Below are 24,072 nucleotides of genomic sequence, written 5' to 3'. Positions count from 1 at the left end.
GTTGCGGAGCACAGGCTCCGGACGCGCAGTTTCAGCGGCCATGGCTCACGGGCCCAGCCACTCCGCGGCATGTGGGATCTTCCTGGATCGGGGCAGGAACCCGCATCCCTTGCATCGGCAGGCAGACTCTCAACCACTGCGCCACCAGGGAAGCCCCTTAACTTTCATTTTTAAACACTCAAATTCCATTTGGGTCCTGGGCATGCTTCTGCCGCATGTCTTCCGGAAAAGCACAGCATTTGCCTTTGGGGTGACCAAGTGCTTTTGTCCCAGTGGAGACCTCCAGAAGATACCGTTAATCTCTGTTTTTGGTTCAAATATTAATTGGTACCGTGTTTCCTTGTTTAGACCCGTGAGGAATGGCAGAATGTGTTCCTCATAGCTGCCCTGGTGCACTACAGTGGCGTGATCTTCTATGGGGTCTTTGCTTCTGGGGAGAAACAGGAGTGGGCTGACCCTGAGAACCTTTCTGAGGAGAAGTGCGGAATCATTGACAATGATGAATTAGCCGAGGAGATAGAACTCAACCATGAGAGTTTCACGAGTCCCAAAAAGAAGATGTCCTATGGAGCTACCACCCAGAATTGTGAAGCCCAGAGGAAGGAATGGAGCGGACAGAGAGGAGCGACTCTTGATGAGGAAGAGCCGGCATCCTACCAGAATGAAGACGGAAACTTCTCAGATACATCCTAATGTCTGAGGGGCACTTCTGGCTCCTCCTCACTTTAGAACCAGAAAGTATCCATACGTATTGCTTTCTATTGCCAGAGGGTCAACTCTAGGGACACTGGATGTGGGGTAGGGGAGAGGAGGTTTACCTAGCAATAGGGGAAAGATAGATATTTTCTTGCAATGACAACCTGCTCTAAGTTGATAAAATGGGTGGCTATAATGTTTTTGATTGGCAGTTGACTCTTCTCTCTAAGAACTAAACGTATCCAGGAAAGAATGACTAGAAATATAAGAAAGACAATACCATGTTTTTCAAAGAAAAATGGAAGGAAATGGGAATATTTGGCCTGGAGGAGAGAAAACAATAGTTGCCACTACATTTCTGAGAGCAGCCATGCAGAGGAGGGTTTCCTACTCCTAATAAAGGCCACGGCTTACAAAGGCCCTGTATTGTGCCAGGTACTTTATAACATTCTCATTTAATCTCCACACCACTATGACATACATTTTTTTTTTTTTTTTTTGCGGTACGCGGGCCTCTCACTGTTGTGGCCTCTCCTGTTGCGGAGCACAGGCTCCGGACGCACAGGCCCAGCGGCCATGGCTCACGGGCCCAGCCACTCCGCGGCATGTGGGATCTTCCCAGACCAGGGCACGAACCCGCGTCCCCTGCATCAGCAGGCGGACTCTCAACCACTGCGCCACCAGGGAAGCCCTGACATACATTTTTTATCCCCATTTTACAACTAAGGAAATGAAAGCAACAGGAGATTGACTTGCCCAAGGTCATTCTGCCACGGACAGTGCTGAGATTGGTGGAATCCAAAATAGGTGGCAGTTTTGGAGAAGAACGTTTCACTTCAGATTAGAGAAGACATTTTTAATAATGAAAACTGAAAATGGAGTGGGTTGTCATGTGGATAATTCCCTATTTTAGCAGGCATGGGGGATGGAAAACATTTGGGTTGATGTGTCGGAGAGCGCTCAAATATTGTGTGAGAGACTGGGTTCAAAGACCTTTGGGGCCCTAGGTGGTCTGAAGAGCCAAATGATTCTATGAATCCATAGTTTTTCTAAATAATAAGGGTTACAGACTGTATGAGAGATTCAAATAGGTTAAACAAAGAAAAATAAAAAGCTAAGCAACACAGCAAATTTCCAGGAATCTGATGGTCAGAATGGTGAGAAGAACTAAATTTCAACCCTTCATAATATCAAGAATGTGTTTAAATAACGTCCCAAATTACTTGTAAATCTTTAAGACGTTTACTAATTTAAGAAGTTGGTTCATGCATTTTATTAGGTAAAATTCTCTTAGAAGAGTCCTCTGTTTTAAAAAATGTATGTCTTTAGCCATTTCTGCTGGTGATATTAGGAAATTTGATCGAATTATACAAAATTATGATTGAAATATTCCTAATGACTCTACTTGGAATGATATTCAGTGAAACCACAATAATACAGCATTAGTTAAACAGTGAAATACTACAATGTAAACATCTGGGACAACTAGACTCATAGTGTTGAAAAATTAACCTTTGCATAAGGCAATAACATGGATACTCTCTAAATATATTTTAAAATTTAATGATATTTTAAAACTTAATGTTGGCATGTAAAAGGTTGTTTGCAAATAAAATTATTACCCTGCTCATTGTTTTTGAAAATTTTGTTTCTACTTTCAGAAGAAAAATATAATATTGCAGGAAAAGTTATAGATTTACTTGTAGTTTGTTATTGTAAAGTGGTTTTTTTCTCCTAATTTCTCTCATATATATATATTTCTGGTCCCTAACTGTATCAGCAGAATTGTAGTGTATTTTGTAAAAAGAATAATTTTGAAAAAAAGCCTGATTTTCCATTAAATAGTATTATTTATGTCATCAGTATATCATTTATGTTATATATCTTTAAATCTCTTTAATGAGTGAAACCATGTAAGTTCCTTTGAACAGTTCCTGTCATGTAGAAAATGCTCAATAAACATTAGTTATCATCATCATTATTATCTTTTAACCTTTTTGGGAACCTTGCAGTTGAAAAGAAAGCATGCTATGTCATTTTCACCCATTAGTCACAGGATTTATTGTGAAGGTTGTGTTGTTTTCTAAGTAAAAAAAAAAAAAAAAAAAAAAAAAAATTGAGAAATTTATGGTAGTCAGTGTTTTATTTTTTCTTCTGTTAATGAAGTCAAATAACTATTTGAAAAACTCATGGTAATCCTTAAGGTAATGTTGTAGATTGTGACACAAAGTTATATTTACTCCATATTTGACGTCAGGGTCATATGTAGAAATTCCACATTTCGATAAATCAAAGCACTTTTGACAGGGTGCCTGTCACTTGCCCTTATAGTATTAAAAAAATGGGGTCCATGGTGTTGAAAACTAGAAAACACAGTGTTTTGTTGTGATGGGTTTCGTGAAGGTCGCAATGAACAGATAATTACATTTGAACATCAGGCATATGTACTTTGCAAGTTATTGTACATTTGGCTGCAAATATCCGTTCAGCTCTTAGAGGCAAACCATGGATTCTAGCAAGAAGGGAAGGAAGCCTGAGGATGCTGGATTCTTGAGACAAGAAGTCTGGTGAAAATCCATAACTTAATTTCAGTTATTATAGTTTTAGTTCTAGGACTTTTAGTGGTTCTTTTTCAATTCTGCTATGTCTTTAAAAAAATATTTCCAGTTCTCTGCTGAGATTTTCAATCCTGTATTTTATTTCCTGTAATACAAGAAGTTAATTATTTTAAAGTCTGATCAGTGCCAATATCTGGAGACCATGTAACTCTGTATCTATTTCCTACTGGTTTTGCTGATTCTTATTCACATTATCTCAGTCTGTGCCTGGCTTTCTTTGATTGTATCCAAAATCGTATTTGAAGATTTGTTTGTAGAAATGATTTTAGGCTTAAAAAATGTGGGTTTTTTTCCTCTCCAGAAATGATTTTTGTTTGATTTTTCCAGGAACCTGAAGGCATTAGCATTCTGGGATCTCTTTAATCCAGTTGAAAGGGCTGAGATATTCTGGGCCACCCAGATGATGTGGGAGATCTGAACTAAGTTGTAGGGAGCAAATCGTGTATGGAAGGGATATGTGGGCCCCTTCCAGGAGAAACCACGAAGATTTATATCTTTATTAGAATTGAGAGTCATTAGAATACAATAGATTCTGGCCTGATTCAAACTTGGCATTAATAGCCACATGGACCAATTTGAAGGGCTAAGGAAGCTGAACTTTTCTTTGCATTTCATTTATTACTGGGTCCTGGACCTTATGCTAAGCCCTTTCCATGCATATCTCATTTAATTTTCATGGCAACTCAATGAGGAAAGTTCAACTATTTATTCCCAAGTATTTATTAATAAATAAATGGTGTTTAAGAGCAGAAGTTAAACTCAAGACTCTAATGGCTGTATTTTAATCTTAATTCTTTAAAAAAAATTTGAAGTATATTAATTTACAATATTATATTAATCAACTCAATTAAATATTAATCTTAATTCTTAATTTTTAATCTGTTCTCCACCTCTTTTCCTGGCTGCAGTAAATTCCAGGCAATGGTAATTCTCAAAGTCAGGAGAATGTCCCAGGAATTTCAGTGAGGTGTGAGGGAACTGATGGGATGACCTCTGGCAGTTTAGTCCAGACCCCGGTATGGGGACAGGTGAAAAACCAGATGAACAGCTGAGATCCTTCTTCTCACCAACGGCTGGCCTGGAGTAAGATGTAAGAACCAGGGGCCTCTATATTTTCCCTGGCTACCCAGATAGTAAGATAGGAAGGCTGAACCCAATGCTTATTGTGTGTGTGTGTGTTGGGGAGTTACAGGGGTGTTACCAGAGGCCTGAATCTCTCCGAGGCATCCTAGGAATGGAAACACAAACACCGTCCAGAATCTCAGTATATGCCCTGCACAGAATAGATGCTCAATGGATATATTCTTCAAAATCTGATGTGTTTAAGGAAGATTACACTGCAGGTGATGCTCAGGTTGGCTGATTAAACATGGCAGATTAATGTAGGTAGTTACCTACTTTCTAAGATTATAATAAAGGAATGAAAGAGCACATAAACTTTCCAGTACAAAGAGAAAGGAGAAGAAAATCACATTTAGGAAGCTGAATGAGGATACTTGAGCCTTAACTGACTTCAGCAGAACCAAGTGAAAAAAGAAGGAAGCTGTTTTTGTGTTACTACCCCTGGGGAAGCTGCAAAATTGAAGGCACCAGAGCCAGGTACCTCTGGAGGACAGAGTGAGTGGATAGAATGACATTTGAGGAGGGGGGGGGGGGGGGGCGCTGAAAACACAAGGACTGGCTGAAAGAATTGCCTGATTTAGCAACCCTACTGAAAGTGCATGGAAGGAGTAGTTATAACTCCAGAGCTCAACCAAGAAACTGCCCCTCCCCACACCTAGTGGAAAACAGGAGCTTTATTTTCTGGACAGGGCATCTCTGGATCCAAGAACACCTGTCATAGCTGAATATAAGCTCCAAAAAATAGAGATTTTAGTCTGTTTTTTTCACTGATGAATCTCAAGTATCTAAAGCAGTGTCTGGTATTTAATAGTCACTTGGTAAATATTTGTCAAATGAATGAATGAATTAACCTCATTAAACAAAGGGAAATTAATTAAAAGTTTGCACACTGAAAACATTCAGCCGCCTTCATGGGCTGAGCTTCCAAAATGCTGGTAGTCAAGCTCCTATCGTTTAGGCAGGAGACTGAAGGATTCATAGGGTGAGGGATGGGAACTCACTTTCTAAGAGAAAGGCTTACAGCCATTGACATTTAGGGGTTTCCCCACCAAAATAAGTAGATCCCTGCCCAATCACTTCCTGTGGAGGCCACCCACCAAGCCCTACCAATGAGAATAAAAATTCCATCATTCATTCATTCATTCAGCCATTCAACAATTATTTAGCATCTGTGATGAGCACTTCGATTATTGAGCACCTATAATGGTCCAGGCACTAGGGATAGAAAATAAATGAACAAAATAAGTCTCTGCTCTCATAGAGCTTACATTCCAGAGGACAGACACAGAAAATAAGCAGGTTGATGAGTAAGTTCAGTAGATAGTATGTCAGAGGGTGTTAAGTGCTAAAGACAAGCATAGAACAGGGTAAGGGGATAGGAAGTGTGGGGCTTGAGGTGTTATATTGAGTGTTCAGGGATGTAGTGGACTTTGAGCAGAGATGTAAAGGCAGTGAGGGAGCAAGTCAGGAGCCTATTTGGGCAAAGTGTTCCAGGAATTAAAAGAAAAGCAAGTACAAAGTCCCTGAAGTGGGAACACACTTGGCATATTTAAAGAACACCAAGTTTTTTAAAAGTGGTCAGGTTCTGGACATATTTTAAAGAAAGATGGAACATTTGCTGAGAGGTTAGAAGACTGGGGAGGGTCAGGATTGGTGGAGGAAGGAATCAAGAACCAGCAATTTTGGACATGTTTGATTTTGGAATTTTATTTGCCTATTGATAGCTAAGTGACAGTATCAGGCGGACCCTGGAATGCAGTCTAGGATCCAGGGCAGAAGTCAGAGCTGGAGCTGTTCATTTGTGAGTCATCATCTCATCACACAGATGGTAGTTAAAGCCACGAGACTGGATGAGATCATCAAGATGAACATGATTGAGCCCTGGGAGCCCTCCAGCACAGAGATATCAGGAAGATGAGAAGGAGTCAGCAGAAGAGATGGAAAAGTGAGGTGGCAGGGTAGGGAAAGGGGACCTGTAGAGGATGGCATCCTGTGGCCAAGTGAAGAAAGATTGGCTCGGAGGAGGGGTGATCATTAGGTTAAGGTTAAGATATGATCAGTTGTGTCAAAGCGGCAGCTAGATCAAGTAAGATGAAGACTGAGAATGGACCATTGGATTTGGCAGCACGAGTAGACAGCCAAAGATTGCTGAGAGTTCAGGAAAGTTTCCAACACCAAAGATACAGCTCAACACAGGCAGGGAGGAAGGTACTTGGAAGAAACCCAACATCACAGGGAGGTGAACAAAACTTAATCTGAAAGAAAAGATATTGCATGCATGACACAAAAATAGAATTCTATTTTTTAAAAAAGGAAGAAATAGGGCATTCCCTGGTGGTCCAGTGGTTAGGACTCTGCATTTTCACTGTCATTGTCTGGGTTCAACCCCTGGTTGGGGAACTAAGATCCCGCAAGCCATGCAGTGTGGCCAAAAAAATAAAAATTTAAAAAAATGAAAAAGGAAGAAACATCCAGAGATGTAGACTGAGATAGATAGAGAGAATCTTGAGTCTGGGAGGTCAGTTAGGAGACTATAATAAGTTAGAAATGAGGGCCAAGGACAGGATTGGAGCTCAAAATGGGGAAGAGTGCGTAATTAGAGAAAACGTTAAAAAATATTTTTTCTAAAAAATGTAGTATATGCTCCCTTGTAGAAAATTTCAAAATAGAGAAAAAGGTATTTATGGGAATAAAAATTAATATTGCAGCACATTTAACTACTCAACATTTCAGCACATGTGCCTCCAGTCTTTTCACATATATATTTTTGAACAACATGGGATCATACTGTAATATATAGTTTTATGTCCTTCTTTTTGCAGTTAACCTCATATAATAAATTCCCATGTTTTAAATATTCTTTGGGAGCTTGATTTTAAAATAATTACTGAGATATAATTTACATAAAGTAAATTAAAAAGTAATTTAATTTAAAAGTAAAAAGCACGAAGCTTAGGTTTATACATCAATTGATTTTTACTTGTGTGTGCATGTAGTTGCATACCTCTCCCTAATGGTAACCACTATTCTGATTTCTATTATGTGGATTAACTTTGCCCATTTTTGAGCTTCATATAAATGGAATCATACAGAACAAACTCTTTTGAATCCTACTTCTTTCCCTGAGTATAATATTTTAAAAATTGGTCTTTGCTATTGTGTTTATCCCTAGTTCCTTTTTTTTTTTTTTTTTTTTTTTCCGTACGCGGGCCTCTCACTGTTGTGGCCTCTCCCATTGCGGAGCACAGGCTCCGGACGCACAGGCCCAGGGGCCATGGCTCATGGGCCTCGCCGCTCCGCGGCATGTGGGATCTTCCCGGACCGGGGCAACGAACCCATGTCCCCTGCATTGGCAGGCGGACTCTCAACCACTGCGCCACCAGGTAAGCCCCCTAGTTCCTTTATTTATTGGTATGTAATATTACATTGTATGGCTGTGTCAAAATGTGTTCTCCTATTTATGGCCATTGGATTGTTTCCAATTTGGGGGGAGAGGACTATTGTGAATAAAGCTGCTGTAAACACTCTTGTCTTTTCGTGGACATATGTTTTTATTTCTCTAGAAGTAAATTGCTGGGTCATAGGGAAGGTGTACATGTACTTTTGTGAGAAGCTACCAAACACTTTTCCATAGTGGTTCTGCCACTTTACTTTCCCACTATCTATGAATATGAGTTCCCATTGCTCCATATTCAAACCAATGAGAATATGATTTTTTAAAATGGCTGAATGGTATTATTTCATATTATGTGCCTAGACCAGTTGTTAGACATTTTAGGCAATTTTTCATTTTTCACTATTATAAACAGGAGTTCTTGATTATAAATCCTTGACTTCATCTGTAAGAAATATTTTCAAGGGAAAATTCACCTGACTTACCATTTCTATATCATTTATCATTCAGTTAGTACCTGGTTAGTTAAATTCATTAGCAACAATAACAGAGCAGATAATGCAGAACTGTGGCCACATTTCAAGGTGGCTTTGAAATGCATTTCTTTAAAAGTTACATCTGAAGTGGATAGGTGACTACAATTCCACAACTTGAAAGCACTTCAAACACAGAACTAGCACAAAGTAATATTATCTTTCTTCTCTCTCTCCTTTTGTCCCTTCCCCTCTCCCCCTTCTCCCCCTCCCAACCCCCCATCAAATGACAAAACAAACAATTTAGTAACAACTTTGGTGTCCTTTATTCAAGGGAAAAACAACCCATGGATCGCGGGGGAGTTCAATGCTCGCTAGCAGCGAAGCAATCTTCCAAGGGATTTTGGGCAAGAGAGAATTTTACAGAATGTTAGAAGAGGCAACTGGGAAGCAGGGTGAGCTTGGCTAGCAGGTCGGGGATTTCCTAATAAGGCCTGCAGGTCCTATTTTCTAGAGTGAGGTGAGCTTGCTAAAGCTGAGTTGGAGGATTGCTTGGTGTTCGTTTTCTTTGACAGGTGTGTCCTGTTAAGTGCAGACTGACAGGTTTGCGTTTGTGGTATGGGTGGGGTCCCTGGGGTGGCCGCCATTTTGGGGTCCTGATAAATGAATTAACTTTATCACTCTACATATACATATCTACTCATAATGTCTGGATTCTGAAATAAAGTTCAAGTGAAGTCAAATAACTTAGATATACCGTGGATGTGAGAGACCTTTGACCCTTTCAGCCATCTGTAGAGTAACATTTGTAGAATCCGGGCAAACAAGCTGCAGGGCTGCTGCCAGGTGGATCCACTTCCCTTTCCTCCTCCACTTTCTCGGGTGGGGGTGGATGGAGCCACCTTTCAGTCAGGCTTGTGGCTGAGCAGAACTAAACTCCCGTATCAAAACCGGGACAGGAGGCCGAGTTTGCTGGTGAAGCTCTAACGTTGCCACAGACGCCATACGGAGAGAATGTTACAGGAAAGGAGGAGCGATTAAAGTCAGATCCTGAAGCCGGTAAAGCCATTACTGTTTTGGATTGTGTTGGTGTGGTGTAGCTACCCGAGACCTGCAGACTTCTCAGCTTGGGGTCCACAAACACGCCCAGAAAATATGAACTAAATGGTAAGTTGTATATGTTCACTTTCATCTGGAGAGAAGACTTATCTATAATCTTCTGTAACTCTTGTCATATTCTCAAAGGTGTCCGTGATCCAAGGGAGGCGAAGATTTGCCAGAATGGCCTACCGGTGCTAAATTGAAGGAACCCTCCTAATCTGTAGTCCTTGCCTGAAGTGCCCCTTGTAGAAGCCTAGTTCTCTAGCTCAAGCACCTGGCCTTCTCATAATCCCTTTTTTCCCTCATCTAACTTCTTTTGTTTATTTTCTATCATATTTCCCATCTCTCCCATCTCCTTCCTTCCTTTGGATTCTTCTCTCTTCTTTCTGGGCCTTTTCCATACCCACTTTCTTCTTCTTTCTCTTTTTCCCCACTGGGGAAGCTTGGCTTGGAGTGCTGGGGCAGTCATGTAGGCAGGAACGTCTCCAATTTATTTCTCTACCATCTTTTCCCACTGTTCCCAGTAGTGATTATAAGATATTGGCATTAAGTAGATAAACTCATTTTGAAAGTACTTGCTTAGTGTTCTTTCGAGCCATGTAACATTTGACCATGATATGTACTAAATCATGATGATGAGCACCCCAGGAAGATAATGTTGAGAAATTAATGGAAAATACTATGAGGTACTGTGAATAAATAGCCATAAAGGCTGGTTGAATATTATCACTTAAGGAACCATTAAAAATAATGCTATTTATATAACCAAAGTGAATCCCATTTCTCTGCAGATCAAATAATTATGCACAGCAAGAGCAAGCATCTTGGCTTTCACTAATTACAGAATTTTTTTTTTCACAAATAGCTTTTTATATTTTGACAGCGCTGGTTGTTTTAAAGTTGTTCCCAAGAATGCATGTTCAAAAATCATCTTTCAATCTTTCACATTTTTAAGAATGGTGTAATGCTTCCTTGATTATTTCAACATAACATGGAATTGAAACTCCGTGGTTTGGGGTTAGCAGATTCTTCCTTTTTAATCTTCTTTAGGAACACATTTCATAATGAGTTCTGGTCTAAAATGTGATCCTGGTTTTCATCAGAATTTCTCTCATTCTATTTTTGGCTGAAATGGGGTAAAGAATCAAATGACTTTTGGCTCTTTTTTGTCCAGTGTTTGTGGTTTCACATGGTTTTAATATGCTTGAGGATAAGATTTCATTTTGTCGAGAAGGGTTTAAGGTCCCAGTGGTCCAACATAGCCCTGTGAGCTGCACTCTCTCTCTAATGAAGGCCATAATATTTTTATCTCTTAGAGAGATTGAAGACCATAGCTTTTGTGGATGGATTCATCAGTGTATTTGGGATGAAACTGGTCTTTAAAACATACAAACGTTGGGCTTCCCTGGTGGCGCAGTGGTTGAGAGTCCGCCTGCTGATGCAGGGGACATGGGTTCGTGCCCCAGTCCAGGAAGATCCCACATGCCGCGGAGCGGCTGGACCTGTGAGCCATGGCCGCTGGGCCTGCACGTCCGGAGCCTGTGCTCCGCAACAGGAGAGGCCACAACAGTGAGATGCCCGCGTACCGCAAAAAAAAACCCCATACAAATGTTATTTCACTCCTTATTTAAAACTCCAGAGATTTCTGCATTACTTTTCTATCACTGCAGAACAAACCACCACTAAATTTTCATGATTTTGAAACACAAAACTATGTACTGGCTCACAGCTCTATGTGTCAGTGATTTTGGCTGGGCTCAGCCAGGCCGTTCTGTTGGTCTCCCCTGGGGTCACCCCTGTGACTACAGTCATCTTGTGCTTGACTTGGTTTGGATGACCTACATGGCCTTACTGGCCGTTGGTGCTAGCTGTTGCCTGTGGTGCCCAGGTTCTCCACCACATGGCCTCGCAACCTCCAGTTGGCTAGATCAGGCTTCTTTATACAGTGAGGCAGGGCAGCATTGTAAAAAGGAGAGAATGGAAGCCGTAGGGGTCTCTTGAGGCCAAGTCTCAGATACCCCACAATGTCACTTCCTCCAGATTCTCTTGGTTCCAGAGCCAGCCCCAGTTCAAGGAGAGGGAAGATAGCCTTCATGTCTTGATGGGAGGAGCCTCAAAATCACCTTGCAAAGGGACATCCATGTAGGGTTGCAAGGATTATAGTGATCATCTTTGCAGGCAACCTTATTATCACAATTAAATAAAAACAAAATTTTCACTATGGCCCTCAAGTCCCTACATCATCTGACTTCCTTTTCAATCTTGTATTGTTCCACGCTTCCCTTTGTTCCTTGCCCTCCTTTCTGTCACTCCAACAGCCTCACCTTGTTCTCTCTGTCTCAAGTGCTCCTTCCTCATATCTTGGCTCCTTGTTGTCACTCAAGTCTTAGTTAAATGTCACTAAGAATATATATTTTTAGAAAAATACTTTATTGAGGTATGATTGGCATATTAAAAAGATATACATATTTAATGTATACAGCTCTATGAGTCTGGGGAGAAGTACACACCCTTGAAACCATCACCAACATCAGTGTCACAGACACATCCATCACCTCCCAAAGTTTTCTCCCACCCCTATTATCATTATTAGTGTGTGGTGAGAACACCTAACATAAGATCTATACTTAGTAATTGTTGAGTATACAATACAATATAGTTGGCTAGGCACTATGCTGTATAGTAGATCTCCAGAATTTATCTTGCATAACTGAAATTTTGTATCCTTTAACCATCACCTGCTCACCCCCCTCCACCCCCTGCAATCAGCCCCTGGTAACCACCATTCCACTCTGCTTCTACGAGTTTGACTATTTTATATTCTGCATATGAGAACCCTCAGAATGTCTTAAGTTGCCTCTTCTACTTTCTTAGCAACTCTTTATTACTTATATGCTTTTATTTATTTTATTTATCACTCTCTGAAGTTACCTTATTTTTAAAAAATATGCTTATTGCTTATTTTCCCACTGGAGTATTAAGTTCTACGGGAGCTAAGTCTTTGTCTGTCTTGTTTATTCCTACATGTTTGGGGACGAGAATGTGTCTACCATAATGGTCCTCAACCTTGGCAACACTTTAGAACCACCTGGAGGTTGTGGGGTGATGCCCAGGCTGCACTCCAGACAACTGGAAAAGCCAAGGGATCCCACAGACCACTGGCCTAGCCAGAAAACCTCAGAGAAGAGCAGGAACCAGGGCTGGGTATTACAGAGAAGGCAAGATTTAGAGATGTGGAGGGAAGAAGACGACCTCCCAGTCAGAGTGGACCTAGGAGGTGCAAGAGGGAAAGGAAATGGGTGTTGCCGAATGAGTCATGCCAGGAATAGGCTTGTAAACTTGATTCGATAAGTGGTTGGTACATCGACCATTCTTCCTGAATTTTCCAAACTAGCTGATTTGAAATACTGTGTTCCATTTTCCATGTAAATCAGCAAGACATCTTCTAACATTTCAGCATCTAAAGTCCACATCTAAGGCAGAAGCAACACAATATCATAGTAAAATGATGAATCTTTTGTTTTTTTAATCAGCAAATATATACTCTGACATGGGAAATCTTATCATTTAAGAAAGCAACTTTATATTCTTAAGTGGGGCACAGGAGTGATAAAAGTGATGTCTTAGGATTGTTCTGTAAGAAAGGATTGGAGATTAGAGGCAGGAAAAGGAAAGAGATGGGTACCGTAGCCATGCTGGTGCATTTATCCAGGTGAAGTGGATAAGGGCCACGGTGATGGGAACATAAAGTCAAAGGTAGGTGTGGAAGGCATTTGGAAAAAAGAAGCAAGACACAACTCATGATGATGGGTCAATAGTGTCCCAGCTGGAAGAGAAGGGTGGCCTCACTCTCCTGGGTTAAATTATTCCGGTGAGCATTTATATTGACCAATTTCACAGAATTAAATTCCCATAGTGCTGTGTGTTGCCTGAGTGACAGGGAAAAGAGCAGAGAGAAAAAGACATTTACCTGGTACCAGTTTCCAAAAGCCTAAATCCTTTATTTTTTAAATTGAGATATAATTCATGTACTATAAAATTCACTCTTTTAATGTATACAATTCAGTGGCTTTTCATATATTCAAAAGGTTGTGGGACCAACATCACTGTCTAATCCAGAACATTTTTATCACTCCAAAACAACCCTGTACCCATTCAGTTACTCCTCATTCCCCCCTCCCCATCTCTTGGCAACCACTAATCTAGTTTCTGTCTCTATGGATTTGCGTATTGTGAACATTTCATATACATGGAGTCATATAATATATGGCTTTTTGTGATGGACCTCTTTCATTTCACATAAGTTTTTCAAGGTTTATCCATGTTGTAGCATATATCAGTACGTTATTCCTTTTCATGGTTGAATAATATTACATGGATATACCACATTTTGTTTATCTATTCATCAGTTATTTGGATTATTTCTACTTTCTGCCTTTTATGAATAGTGCCTAAGCCCTGCAGTATTGAGATTGCCTTTACTACGTTCATGAGCCATCTTCAATATCTCAAGGATACTACTGGAAACGTCCCTTTGGCTCACACAAATGTTAGAATGATGCCATCAAAATGGAAGACCAGGCCATTCCTTTTCTCAAAATGCTCCAGTGGCTCCCTTCTCACTCATAGTAAAAGACAATCCTGAGCACAAACTCTGAGACTTTCTTCAGTCTGTTCTGTGTCTCCTGGTTCCATCCTTTGTCTCAGCTGCCCTGCCTTCCAGTTGATATTCAACCATGCTGGGCATGCTGTCTCCTCGGGGCCTGTTCTCCTTGCTTGCCCCTCTTCTCCCAGGGATCTCAATGGATCACTCTGTCCCCTCCTCCAGATCTTTGCTCCAATATCAGCTTCTTGGGAAAAGAACACCCCTGTACCTACACTGTGCTTTTCACATCCCATCTCCCTCCTTGCTTTGTTTCCCTTAGAACTTATTCTATCTATATATTTTATTTATTTATCTTGCTTATTGTCTATCTTCATTAAAATGCAAACTCCAAGAGGGTAAGAACTTTGATGTGTTGTGTTCACTGCTATATCTCCAGCACCTAGAATTGCATCTGCCACATAATAGATGTTCATTAAATATATGCAGAATGAATATACTTCAAATTAGGCTGCTCAGGCTATCTGAAATATCAAATTTCTTTGTTTTTGACTGGAAGGATACCCATGCAGTATGAAAGTATGTCTAACTCATGCTGATCAAAAGTTCTAGTGAGCCTTAAGTCTTTGACTATACTTATTAGTTTGACTAATATAAAAAAATACAGGCATTATCACTTAGATGCATCAGTTTATTTGGTAGAAAAAAAATTCAGAAACTTTGGTTTATGTGGGGGCAGGTTATGGGGAAAGGGGGGTGCCTCGTGGTAAGAAGTTTGGGAACAACTACCCTAAACAGCTGTCTAAAAGGATCTTGGTTAATGCAGTTGGTTAATTACCGAGAAATTCCAGGAAAAAATAAAAGAGCTTCATTTTAAACAAATGTTTATCAGCACATACCATTTGACTGGACTACTGTTCAAAGGTTCCTGTTGCAACTCTTTTTGGCAGCACCTGTGTAAAACTGAGGCAGCAGTAAGTGACAAAGGTTTTATTTATCTCCTGTTATTATCTGTTGACTTTTAAAAGGCTCAGTAACGAACAGCGGCAGATTAGCTAACCCATCAGGAAGAGTGAAGCAATGTCTTGTGAGGCCCAATGTTCCCACCAGCCCCCTTGGAACTCTCCAAGCCAGTGAAAGAGAACATCTCAACGAACTTTTTATTACATAGTTGTGTGAAATGAGGCTCCAAAAGGGGAAGTAAGCCACGCTGTTAAATAAGAATCTGCCAGAGTAAAACAAAACTAGCACTAATTGGAGAGAGTTCACATTAATTGTACTCTGATTACACTGGACATTTTCTACACATATATTACATCGCTTCATCAGTAGTGTGACCTTTGAGATAGATATTATTTTTTCCTTCTACATTCAAGAGACCTGAGACTCACAGAGGCTAACTTGCCCCAAACTTTAAGTAAATGGCAGAGCTAGGATTCAAATCTCATTATCTGGACCATAAAAATCTTTGCTCTCTTTCTCTGAAGTCTAGTATCTCCAGGTGGGAAAACCTCTTTCTCTAAAAGTCTCTTAGTTCCTGCCCCTTGACATTCACAAATAATAATGATGATGATAATAATGATGATAAGGATAATGCATATTTACTGGGTGCCTACATTAGTCTAACCTCTGGGATATGTTTAAAAAAAGGAAGAAAAATTCCTGCCTTTGTGGGAGAAGAAAGACAATGAACATAATATAGAAACAATTTAAGTAGTTTTTTAAGAAAGTGATATTTGTGATGAGGAAAATAAATAGAACAAACTAAGGGGCAAGATCAAATAGAGTGGTCAGGGCAAGCTTCATTAAGGTAATACTTGAGCAAAGACTTGAAGGAGCTGAAGATGCAGATATCTGCGGTGAAATGTTTGAGGCAGAGAGAAGAGCTAGTTCAAAGGCTCCGAGGTGGAAACATGCCCTATGGGTTTGAGAGACAGTGAGAAGGTCAGTATGATGACAATGGCTAGAGTGACAGCAGAGAATGGTGGGAGGTGAGGTCAGGTGAAACAGGGGCCAGACTGTGCAGGGCCTTGTAGGTTACTGTAAAGACATTGGTTGGCTTTTACTCTCAGTGAAATGGGGGCGTCTTTGTAGGATTTGGGGTAGAGGAGTGACAGGATCAGATTTACACGTTAAAAGTATCCCTCTGGCTGTCGTGGTGAGGAAAGTGAAGGGGGAGAAGGATGGTCACCCCAGATAGGAGCCTTCTTCAATGATCTAGACAAGAGATGATGATGGCTTAGACCAGAGTGGTAGCAGTGGAGGGAGAGGGAAGTGACTGGGTTCTGGATAAGATTTGCTGAGGGATTTGATAGAGAGGAATCAAGGATGCCAGTGGCTTTGTAGTAGGCATTTCCCCATTAAATCTTCTAAGCAACACGGCCACAAGGGAATGCAGGGTTCAAGAATCTTCACAGTGTGCGTGCGACACATGGCAAAATATTTTACAGCCTGAGGAGGAACCAAAATACTTTAAACTATTTCATCAAAACAATCAAGATACAATATTTAAAATTCTAAGTATCAAGAATCAGAATCTAGTGCTATCTCTCCATTTGATCATGGTCAGAGTTACTTAATCTCTCTGAGCCCCAAGTTCTTTTTCTGTAACATGGGGATTACTGTTCTGCTGTCTCAGTTGTGAGACAATGTGATCTCCATGGGAGCAGTGACTTTGTTTGGATAACTGCTCTACTCAGGCACTTAGAATGGTGCCTGGCACATAGTAGGTGCTCAATAAACTCAAATGACTAAATGGAAGAGAATGTACTCAAGACTTTTTTGGGAAAAAACATAAGTATGTTAGGTTTATTATTAGTGAACTAAGACAACTGCCAAGACAAGCAGCTTTGGGGGAGGCCTAAATTAACAGGGTAATTACTTTGCTTTGACTTAGCCTGTCACTTCTAGTTGTTCATGTAATGGAATAATGAGGACATCCCTTCAGAGTTTCTAGCCTCTTGTGCTCATATGCACTTTCATAAGCCAGCAGCACCTGGACAACTTATGTAAGAACAGCTTTGATGAGCATCCTCCTTTTAATTAAGGACATCTGCTTTTTTAATTGGTCTCATTAGAGAGTTTCTTTGCAGCGTGAATCTGATCACTGGTGAAGCTGATAACGAAAATAGACGCGGTACATAAAGCCCGGGGGAATTGAATTCTAATCTCAAGTCAATGAATTAATACATGAAAGCACTTAGAATAGTACATGGTAAGAAAATGCTTCAGAAGTACTAGTTATTCTTATTGTTATCTGTTCGTTCGTTCATTCATTCATTTTCCTCCTCTCTCCCTCCCTCCCTCCCTCCCTCTCTTCCTTCCTTCCTTCCTTCCTTCCTTCCTTCATTCACAATTCACTTGTCCATTCATCTTATGGCTGTTTTCTGAGACCTGTTTTGTGGCAGGTCCTGTGAAAGGTGTAGGGCATATGAAGATGAATGAGATACTACCTCTACTTATGAGATATTCACATGAAGCCAATTAGAAAACAAAGCAGAAATGGCATCTGTCCAGCCCATCTTTTTCCTGACATTATATTAATGTAACATAAATGCCTGAGTGGGTGTCCTTAAGTTCCCCAGACTTTTGAGGTCCCCTTTTCTGTTCATTTAGGAATAAAATGTCTCCAGACCCCATTGCATGGGGTGTAGGAAGTTCAGCACCCTACCAAGCTTTCTGAGGATTCCTGTTGGTCACTTCTTACTCCAGTGTCTTCCCTGCTCTTCATTTGTCATCTTGTCTCCTACTTTTTCTCTGCTAGATCTGAATGGATTGACCACAAGCAACCCAAAGCACCACTACTCAAGGTTACTATGGATAAGAGATTTTTGCTATGTGTTTTGTGTGGATAATGGGAGATGGGGTGCGTAATTTAAGCAGAGTAGGACTATAACTTCATATGTGATGTCAGAGTGCCTTCAAATTATCAGTCTTTTCTACAATTCCCCCATTAGAAATGCTCCTCTTTTATACTTTAGCTTGTTGCTCTAAATGGACTCTGTTTTACTCCCTGTAATTTTCTCTTATAACCCCTCCTTCTGGTCCTTCTGGAGACTGGGGTGGGGGTGGGGGAGAAGTATGGAAACAGGAAGACCAGAAAGAAGGTTGTGGTAGAAATCCAGGCGGCCAATGATGATGATGTGGACCATCATAAGGGGAGGAGGTTAGTGAGCAAATAGATTCAGAACTTCTTTGAAGGTAGAGTTGACAGGTTTGCTGATGGATTGGATATGGGATTTTAGAGGGAAAAGGTCCATATGGCTCTAGGATCACTGGCTTGAGCAATAGGAAACTTGGAATTAGTAAAAGTAACTCATGTTTAATGCAGGCTATCTGGGAAATATCTAAAATATAAATAAGAAAATAATTATCCACAGTTTCTATTACCTAAAGATAATCATTTTTATCTTTAACATTTCCCTGTATTTCCATCTAGTCATTTTTTTCTTCCTTGTTCTAGGCTGTTTTTCTATGAGTGTCTATATGTACATACATACAAAAAATATAAATACTCATATAGAGCAATGTATATGTATACACACACACACATATATTGCTTTAACTGTACAGAATACATATTCTGCTTTTTTTTTTTTTTTTTCGGTACGCGGGCCTCTCACTGTTGTGGCCTCTCCCGTTGCGGAGCAATAGGCTCCGGACACGCAGGCTCAGCGGCCATGGCTCACGGGCCCAGCCCCTCCGCGGCATGTGGGATCTTCCCGGACCGGGGCACGAGCCCGCGTCCCCTGCATCGGCAGGCGGACTCTCAACCACTGCGCCACCAGGGAAGCCCCATATTCTGCTTTTTAAAAAAGCCTAACGTAATGATAATACCTCTGAGCTATTGATACCCAGCATTTCTCTGTTAGCAAGCAGCATAATACCACCAAACTTCCTTGTAGCATTATTTTTCTAATATTCTGAGTATTTCCCCATGTCATTAAATGGTTTTGGAAGGCATTTTTAATAGATGCATAATGTACCACAGTATAGCTGCAGCATAATGTCTTTAGTTATTGCTCTATTGTGTATATCATTTCTATTTTCATGCTATGAAAAATAATGCTGCAATCTTTGTACGTAAATATTTGTGTGTGACTGATGATTTCCTCAAGAGAAATCGCTAAACATGAAATCAGCAGGTCGGTATTTTTTAAAGGTTAAAAAAAATGACTTCTTGATTATTGATCATTTCTCAGCATTATACCTAACACATTATGATGATAAGCTGAGAGTTGAAGGTCCCCAACGGTGAGTCACTTAAGCACTCACTTATTCAGTTTCTCACCAGGCTTTTAAAACCTGTGCCTGCTTCTCTTCTAACTTTGATTAAACTGAAAGGGCTAACTATAATTAATCTGTGTTAATGAGCCTGAAGAGCATTTGAAAGTCATCTAGAAACTGATGATTATGAAATCTTTTCATCCACCTCAGTGCCCTTTATTTCGTAGGAGAAGAATTTCCTTTTCCACCAACCCTATGTCCGTCTCTTTCCTCCTCTGCCCCCAGTTTGGCAGGGCATGGTCCTGGGCCCAATAGTAGATAGTAGCTTCTCCAGATGCTAACTAAGGATGTCACTTAGGATGATTACAAATAACTGAAACCCAGTAAAACTATTGGAGGGCTCCAGGCATTCAGGCATAGAAAAGCAAGAGGCCAAAGTTAGGTCTCTGGCTAAAAGGCAGTCTTAGACTTGAACAGTAAATCCTTGCTGTATGGTTTGGATTCTGATTTGGCTTCACAGGGGTGCAGCAAGTGTGGCTATATTATTCACCTATAATACAGATTCACTTGTTACTATCGTATTCCATTTTGGGTCGCCCCCCCCCCCAACCACTGCCCCCCTGCTCTCATTCATACACTCATCTTATGATGAGTTGATGTTAATTGATTATTTTTGTCATATGAAACATTACTATGATTCTAAGAGTCAAGGCTGTCCAAAAGGTATGTCCTAAGATTCAAGGCTGTCCAAAGGAAGTATTACTACCTACCTCATCCCCACTATCCCAAACCCCTTCCCCCATTCTTTCCACCTCATCCCACCCACTCCTCACAGGTAACAATCTCATTAGTTCCTGGTTAATCTTTCCTGTATTTCTTTTGCACAGAGACATGTATGTTTTCTCATACACTTCTTTCTTACAGGAAAGGTAGCACACTATATACATTCTTTTGTAATTGGCTTCTTTTTCATTTAGCAATATATCCCGGAGACTACTCATAGTAGTATCAGCTCATAGAAACCTTCCCCTTCTTTTATATAGCAGCGTAACCTTTCGTTGTGTGAATGTGTCATAGTTCATCCAACTAGTCTCCTATATTTGAGCATTTAGGTTGTTCAGTATTTTGCGGTTGTAAACAACGATGGAATGGATAACCAAATGAGTATATGTATATATATATTTTTTATTGTTGAAGGTGTGTCTTCAAGGTAGATTTCTAGAATTGGGATTGTTGGTTCAAAAGATAAGCACATATATAGTTATTGTAATGTGTTGCCAAATTTTCTTCGTGAAGAATTTTACCATCTGTATCCCCACCAGCGGGTATGAGAGTGCCTGTTTTTCAACAGTCTTCTTAACAAAAAATGTGGTCATAATTTTTAATTTATATCAATCTGATAGCTGAGGAATAGTACCTCCCGAAACTCTGACTTCTGTCTCCTCAACTCAGCCAGATTGCCAAGTGAGCTCTGTTTGGCTATATCCTCCCTGCACTGTGGCCTGGAAACTGCCTCCCTGAAGAAGTTTGGCCAATCATAAGGCTCACCTCATTTCTTTCACTTTTCTCAGGGATGATAGTCCTGAATTCTATTATCCATGTCTAAAAAAAAACCAAACCTTTGTTTCATATATTTTGTCTAGTTTTCTAGTTGTTTAGGGCAAGAGCATATATTCAGTCTCTGTTACTCCATCAGTGGTGGTAGCAGAAGTTGATCCAATATTCATATGATAAGATTTCCAGACACAGAAGGGAAATTACCAAAGATTATTAAAGCAATTGGAAAAAAACTCTAAAACTGAATAAACACTTTGTCTTACACTGAAAGGGCCCAAAGAATTACAAGCAGAATGAATGCAACCAAATCCACTCTGTGAAAATTCTTAACTCTAAAAGAATAAAGAAAAAATGGAAAACTTCTACAAAGGGAGAAAAGAGAAAGGGAAGCTCTCTCTACAAAAGAAAGAGAAGCTGAGTAGTAACAGACTTCTCATTGGCAGAATGCTAAAAGACAGCTGACCAAATTTTCAGACACCTGAAAGAATTTTATTTTGAATCTAAAATTCTATAACCAGGCAAATTAGAATATGAGTGATAGTAAAATTTTAAGAGAATACTGTGAACAGCTTAATAGGAACAAATTTGAAAATAAAGTTGAAATGGATGATTTTCTTGGAAAATATAGATTAAGAGAATTGATTCAAGAAGATATAGAAAAATCAAATAGACCGATATTCATAGAAGAAATTGAAAGTTAACTTCAATATATACCTATTAAAAGGCACCAGGCCCAGAAGTACCTATAGGAAAGTTTTATTGAACTTCAAACTACAGATAGAAAAAATATGAAAAGCTTTCTAATTCATTCAAAGAGGCTACCAGACCCAAAGCCAGACAAGCATAGCGGACCAATGAAGGTCCAGCCAGAGACAGAAACCTTGCCGATTGTTGAAAATGATGGAAGGAATTGATAAGTAGATGTACAATTGTTACCCAGGTAACCAAAAGGATAGAAAGAGAAGTCTAAGGTATCAGAATTGTAGCAGCTGCAGAAAGCAGTTTACACACTAGGGTGTGAAGGAATAAAGAAAGGAAGTTGAATGTATTAAAATATAGAAGTATAGAGAAGGGTCCCCATGAATGGAAACTTGGACCTCTGAAGAGGGGCTGCTGTCACACCTATGCTGGTGTATCTGAGTGGTGGGGATGGCGGGGCGTGGTGGATACTGAGGCTGGTTCTGCAAGTGTTAGAAAAACAACAAACTGGATTCAGCTATTGGTATGGGAAGAAACTGCCCTGGCTGAGTGCAGAAGTGTTGCCAGGATACTGCACACAGGAAAAGGAAGCAGACAGGAAGATCACAGCAAGCTGTTGGAAGGAGCAAGTCCCTTCTTCCTCTCCTAGCCTTTGTTCGTCAGAGACTAAGAAGAAACCAGTTGGCAAAGCAGAAATGTGGTTTGTGGGGTTCCAGCCCCAGCATCACAAATCAAAGTATAGAAGAGTGGGTTTGGAGCTGAGAGAGCTCAGAGAGCATACACACAAAAGAAAATTTACACCCACCCCATTTATAAATGGATGAAAAAAAATCTTAACTAAAACATCAGCATATTAAATCTAGCAATGTAGAAAAAAGTATATATCACAACAAAGTAGGGTTTATCCCAGGAATACAAGGATGCTTCGACATTCAGAAAGCTATTTATTAGCAGATAGAAGTCGATAGATCCTGAAAAAACATTTGATGAAAGTCAATGCCTGTTCCTGATAAAATCTCTTAGCAAAACTAGAGTTAGAAAAAAATCATTATATGTAATGGTGATACATCAGAAGAATTCCTACCAAAGTCAGAAAAAAGACAAGGAGGCGTATTATCACTGCGTCATTTCAACATTAAACTGGAGGGCTTAAAAAATACAATTAAATGAGAAAAAGAAGAAGGTATAACTATCTGAGTGGAAGAGATGAAATTGTCATTTTTAGTAAAAAGCTGATGTACTATTTTTAAAAATCCAAGAAAAACTAGTAAGACTGATATAAAAATTCAGAAGGTCACATACATGAGCATACAAAAAGCTAGAAACCATGTCTTTCCTGTGTATCAGTGATGACCAATTAGAAAATATAAAACTCCTGTTTATCTTACAATAAAACTATAAAATGTGTACAAAAAAACTAACAAGATTTGTACAGAGCAATAAAAACTATAAAATATATGTGAATGAGCTTAACAAGAAATGTACAGAAAGCTCTATTAAAGGACACAAAAGAAGGTCTGAAAAAATAGATCTGGATGGGAAGGCTGAATTTCATAAAAATATCAAGTTAATTCAATCCCAATAACAACTACAGCTGGATGTTTTTAAAAGGAAGACTAATAAACTGATTTTAAAGTTCATCTGATTGAAAAAATTGGGCCAGAATAAAAAAGTTTTTAAGAAAGAAGAATAACGAGGTTCTCACTTCACTACATATCTAAACGTACTATAAAGCAATTTAATTAAAATAATGTGACACTTATGTGGAAATAGATTATTTGGTCAATGAAACAGAAGGCAACATTTGGAAAGAGAGGCATACATTTATGGAATTTAGTCTATGGTAAAATTATCATTTCAATAGTGTTGGAGGGCTTCCCTGGTGGCGCAGTGGTTGAGAGTCCGCCGATGCAGGGGACACGGGTTCGTGCCCCGGTCCGGGAAGATCCCACATGCTGCAGAGAGGCTGGGCCCATGAGCCATGGCCGCTGAGCCTGCGCGTCCGGAGCCTGTGCTCCACAACGGGAGAGGCCACAATGGTGAGAGGCCCACGTACCGCAAAAAAAAAAATAGTGTTGGAAAAGAGAGATTATTGAATATTGATTTGGAAAAAAATAAGAAGTTTAGATCATAATTTAACACCAAGTCTCAGATTAATGGGATATGTCTAAGAAATTATTAGGAAAAAATACATGACAACATATTTAAATCTTGAAAATTAGAACAGCTTTCCTAAGCAAAACATAAACACAGGAGCCATAAGGAGAAAGAATGGGTAGACTTGACTGCAGAAAAATGGAAATTATTTTACCCAAAGAAAGACACTATATTTAAGTTAAGAAACGTATGACTGCTTAGGAGAATGTTTTTGCAACGTAGTTAACAGATGTTTAGCCTCAATAACCTTTTCCAGTATTAAAAGCAATCTATTAAAGTACTGATTTAGAACTTTTAATTATTTATCAAAAATGTACTTACAAGCCAGGCACTGTGTTAGCTTTGCAGACATGATTTAGTCCTCAGAACAAGAGGACTAATTGGAGTTGATATTATTGTCCCCATCTGGCAGAGAGAAAACTGAGA

The 24,072-nt window shown here is 39.8% G+C and overlaps 2 protein-coding genes across 3 annotated transcripts in view; both read left to right on the top strand.

Annotated features, from left to right (window-relative positions):
- SLC17A8 (solute carrier family 17 member 8) overlaps positions 1-1,719 on the top strand; it is a 51,247-nt gene extending 49,528 nt beyond the window's left edge. The window contains exon 12 of the mRNA XM_079935995.1: positions 349-1,719. Within this exon, the coding sequence (XP_079792121.1) occupies positions 349-693 (345 nt within the window). The 3' untranslated portion in view covers positions 694-1,719. The remainder of the gene's footprint in view (positions 1-348) is intronic.
- Positions 1,720-9,008: 7,289 nt separating this feature from the next.
- NR1H4 (nuclear receptor subfamily 1 group H member 4) overlaps positions 9,009-24,072 on the top strand; it is a 119,948-nt gene continuing 104,884 nt past the window's right edge. For both annotated transcript variants that reach the window (XM_079937171.1, XM_079937172.1), the window contains exon 1: positions 9,009-9,470. The gene's annotated coding sequence lies outside the window, so the exon portion shown is untranslated. The remainder of the gene's footprint in view (positions 9,471-24,072) is intronic.

The sequence above is a fragment of the Stenella coeruleoalba genome, assembly GCF_951394435.1.
Source record: "Stenella coeruleoalba genome assembly, chromosome: 11".
Lineage (NCBI taxonomy): Eukaryota > Metazoa > Chordata > Mammalia > Artiodactyla > Delphinidae > Stenella > Stenella coeruleoalba.
The sequence above is the reverse complement of the archived record's forward strand: the minus strand, read 5'-3'. Positions and strand labels throughout refer to the sequence as shown.